At 42.3% G+C, this 2744-nt stretch overlaps 1 protein-coding gene across 1 annotated transcript in view; it reads right to left on the bottom strand.

Annotated features, from left to right (window-relative positions):
- The window catches only part of LOC107696501 (protein unc-79 homolog), a 53434-nt gene that overhangs the window by 7383 nt on the left and 43307 nt on the right, over positions 1-2744 (bottom strand). Inside the window, exons 31-34 of the mRNA XM_016496860.1 lie at positions 1764-1865; positions 1520-1636; positions 570-800; positions 405-490 (exon numbers count right to left, since the gene is read on the bottom strand). Coding sequence (XP_016352346.1) covers positions 405-490; positions 570-800; positions 1520-1636; positions 1764-1865 — 536 coding nt within the window. The remainder of the gene's footprint in view (positions 1-404; positions 491-569; positions 801-1519; positions 1637-1763; positions 1866-2744) is intronic.

Below are 2744 nucleotides of genomic sequence, written 5' to 3'. Positions count from 1 at the left end.
GAAATGTAGCATTCCATCACTTGCTCACCAATGGATGCTCTGCAGTGAATGGGTGCCGTCAGAATGAGAGTCCATTGGTGAGACACTGATGCAGTGCTACATTTCTACAAACCTGATGAAGAAACAAACTCATCCTGATCTCGGATGGCCTGAGGGTGAGCACATTTTCAGCAAATGTTCATTTTTAGGTGAACTATTCCTTACAGCAATAATTGTGTAAAACATGAAATCCTCCTGTAAGATTTGACATTTAGGGCAGCACAAAAGGTCAAATACTTTAAATAAAGCTTTCCACACTTCACTGTCACAAGAGTGTCCTCTGCTGGAAGACACATGTCAGAGCATCGTGACCTGCTTGTTTCAGAGACAGGTGTGTCAGTAGTGCGGCTGATGAACAGACGTACCTCCAGGAGCTGACTGAGCGCTGCCACCGAGCTCAGCTCATTGAAATCAATCAGAGACGTGGCCAGCGTCCTCAGGAAGCTTCCATCTGAAAGAGAACAGAGCCGGTGAAGTGTTTGTGCTGTGTGTGTGTGTGTGCGACTGTGCTCTGAGGTGCTTCTCCAGACCTTTAATGTTGCTCTGGAAGAGTTGTGGTAGGATGCCGTTGGGTGCGAGCTGATGGAGAACGCAGCGGAGGAACTGCTTGGCTACACCTGACCCGCTTGTTTCAGAGACAGGTGTGTCAGTAGTGCGGCTGATGAACAGACGTACCTCCAGGAGCTGACTGAGCGCTGCCACCGAGCTCAGCTCATTGAAATCAATCAGAGACGTGGCCAGCGTCCTCAGGAAGCTTCCATCTGAAAGAGAACAGAGCCGGTGAAGTGTTTGTGCTGTGTGTGTGTGTGTGCGACTGTGCTCTGAGGTGCTTCTCCAGACCTTTAATGTTGCTCTGGAAGAGTTGTGGTAGGATGTGCTGTACATGTGGAAGAATTGACAATAAAGCAGACTTGACTTGACTTGATATGATATGGTTAATATCATATTTTTAAATTTGATGGTTTCATTATAAATATGGTGAATATCACTAAAGTGGACACCCAACTCAATATATGATATTTATCATCTGAATATAACCATGTCATGTTAACAAATGGGAAAGTCAGTCAGCTAGTTATTATCATATTAATTATTGTGCCTTTAGCCCTAACAGCAGGGACATTTTTTACCCCAGATACCATACTTTTACATATTCTTCTGTTATTGAAAAACAATAACCTTTGCCTTGAAATATATTCAATAATTTTATCAATTCTCATTTGCTACACATTAAATCTTAGATCAAATTAACACAGAATCAACTTTGCATTGCTGTCCATGATCGTGTCAAGGATCACCAAATTTCCACCTGCAAACGCTGCTGTGTTAGGAAAAGTGCTGAGGTGGATTTGGGTGCCATCTAGTGTTTTAAAGGAGAATAAAGTCAAATGCGGCTTTAGATTACACCGCTAGTCTGGGTAATGAATCATCAACATGAGAGGAAAGTGCTAAGTGCTAATGAATGATGCTGAAGACTGACCCGTGTCCCAGGTGTTGATGTTCTGTGGTGTGCTGGACTGATGCTCCAGCTGCCGCTTCATTAACTGACTCATCGTCACTGCACCCAGCGAGCCTCGCTTCACCTGACGATACAGAGCTGAGGACAGAAAAGAGCATTCAGCAGCTGCTCATGAATGCTGATCAGATCTCAGTCTTCCAGCACACATCAAGCCTCATGAAACAGCAGACAGATGAATATGAGCATTAATGTGTAAGTGATTTACTGGACACTGAGGAGCGATGGCTGGTTTCAGGGATGGTGGCCTCCAGGGCCGGAGCTGAGGCAGATTCTCTGGGCTTCTCCAGGCTCGACAGAGATTTGGCCTCTGTACAACAACACAGGTGAGAGACAGTCAATCTCCTGTCTGAGTGTCAAATCAGTCTCTGAACTCAGTGTGTAACCACTTCTTGACATCTGCATAACATTGTAACATTTGTTAAAGTTAATGAAATCCTCCTGCATCATTGTTTGGACAATAATTGGTAGATTGAATGTGCTTTAAAGGGGTAGGTCACCCAAAAATGAAAATTCTGTCATTAATTACTCTCCCTCGTGTCGTTTCACATCTGTATGTCGTTATTAAGTTATTTTTGATCAAATCCGAGAGCATTTTATCCCCCTATGGGGAGCTACGCAACTACCACATTCAAGACCCAGAACAGTAGCAAAGACATAATTAAATACTCCACGTGACTCCAGTGGTTTAACCTCAATTTTATGAAGCGACGCAAGTGGTTTGTTTGATCAAAAAAACTAACCCCCGGTTTCACAAACAAGACCTAATAAACTCTTTTGGAGTCAAACAAAACGACACCGGGCCCACTCATCGTTTTAATCATACGCTAGATGTAATTATATCGCATGGAATTGATCTTACTGATATAGATATCGTACCTCAAAGTGATGATGTTACTGACCATATTTTCTGTAAAGTTGCTTTGCAACGATTTGTATCGTGAAAAGCGCTATACAAATAAACTTGAATTGAATTGAACAAGGCTTAAGCCTATTCCTAGACTAAAATGTAAATCTGAGCTGTTTCAACTGAAGGAAACTTGCACTGACTGATATTAAAATATATCAGTGCCTTTGTTTTGTTTTAATATGCACACCAGTAATGCTTTTTTTCTAAGGCATGTTTATAAAAATTACTTAAATGTCCTAATTGAACTATGGCCTAATCCTGGTTTAGGCTAAGCCCTGT

Source organism: Sinocyclocheilus anshuiensis, unplaced genomic scaffold, assembly GCF_001515605.1.
Source record: "Sinocyclocheilus anshuiensis isolate Anshui unplaced genomic scaffold, SAMN03320099.WGS_v1.1 scaffold1107, whole genome shotgun sequence".
In the NCBI taxonomy this organism is placed as follows: domain Eukaryota; kingdom Metazoa; phylum Chordata; class Actinopteri; order Cypriniformes; family Cyprinidae; genus Sinocyclocheilus; species Sinocyclocheilus anshuiensis.
Note: the sequence above shows the minus strand (reverse complement) of the source record. Positions and strands in the feature narration are given on the sequence as shown.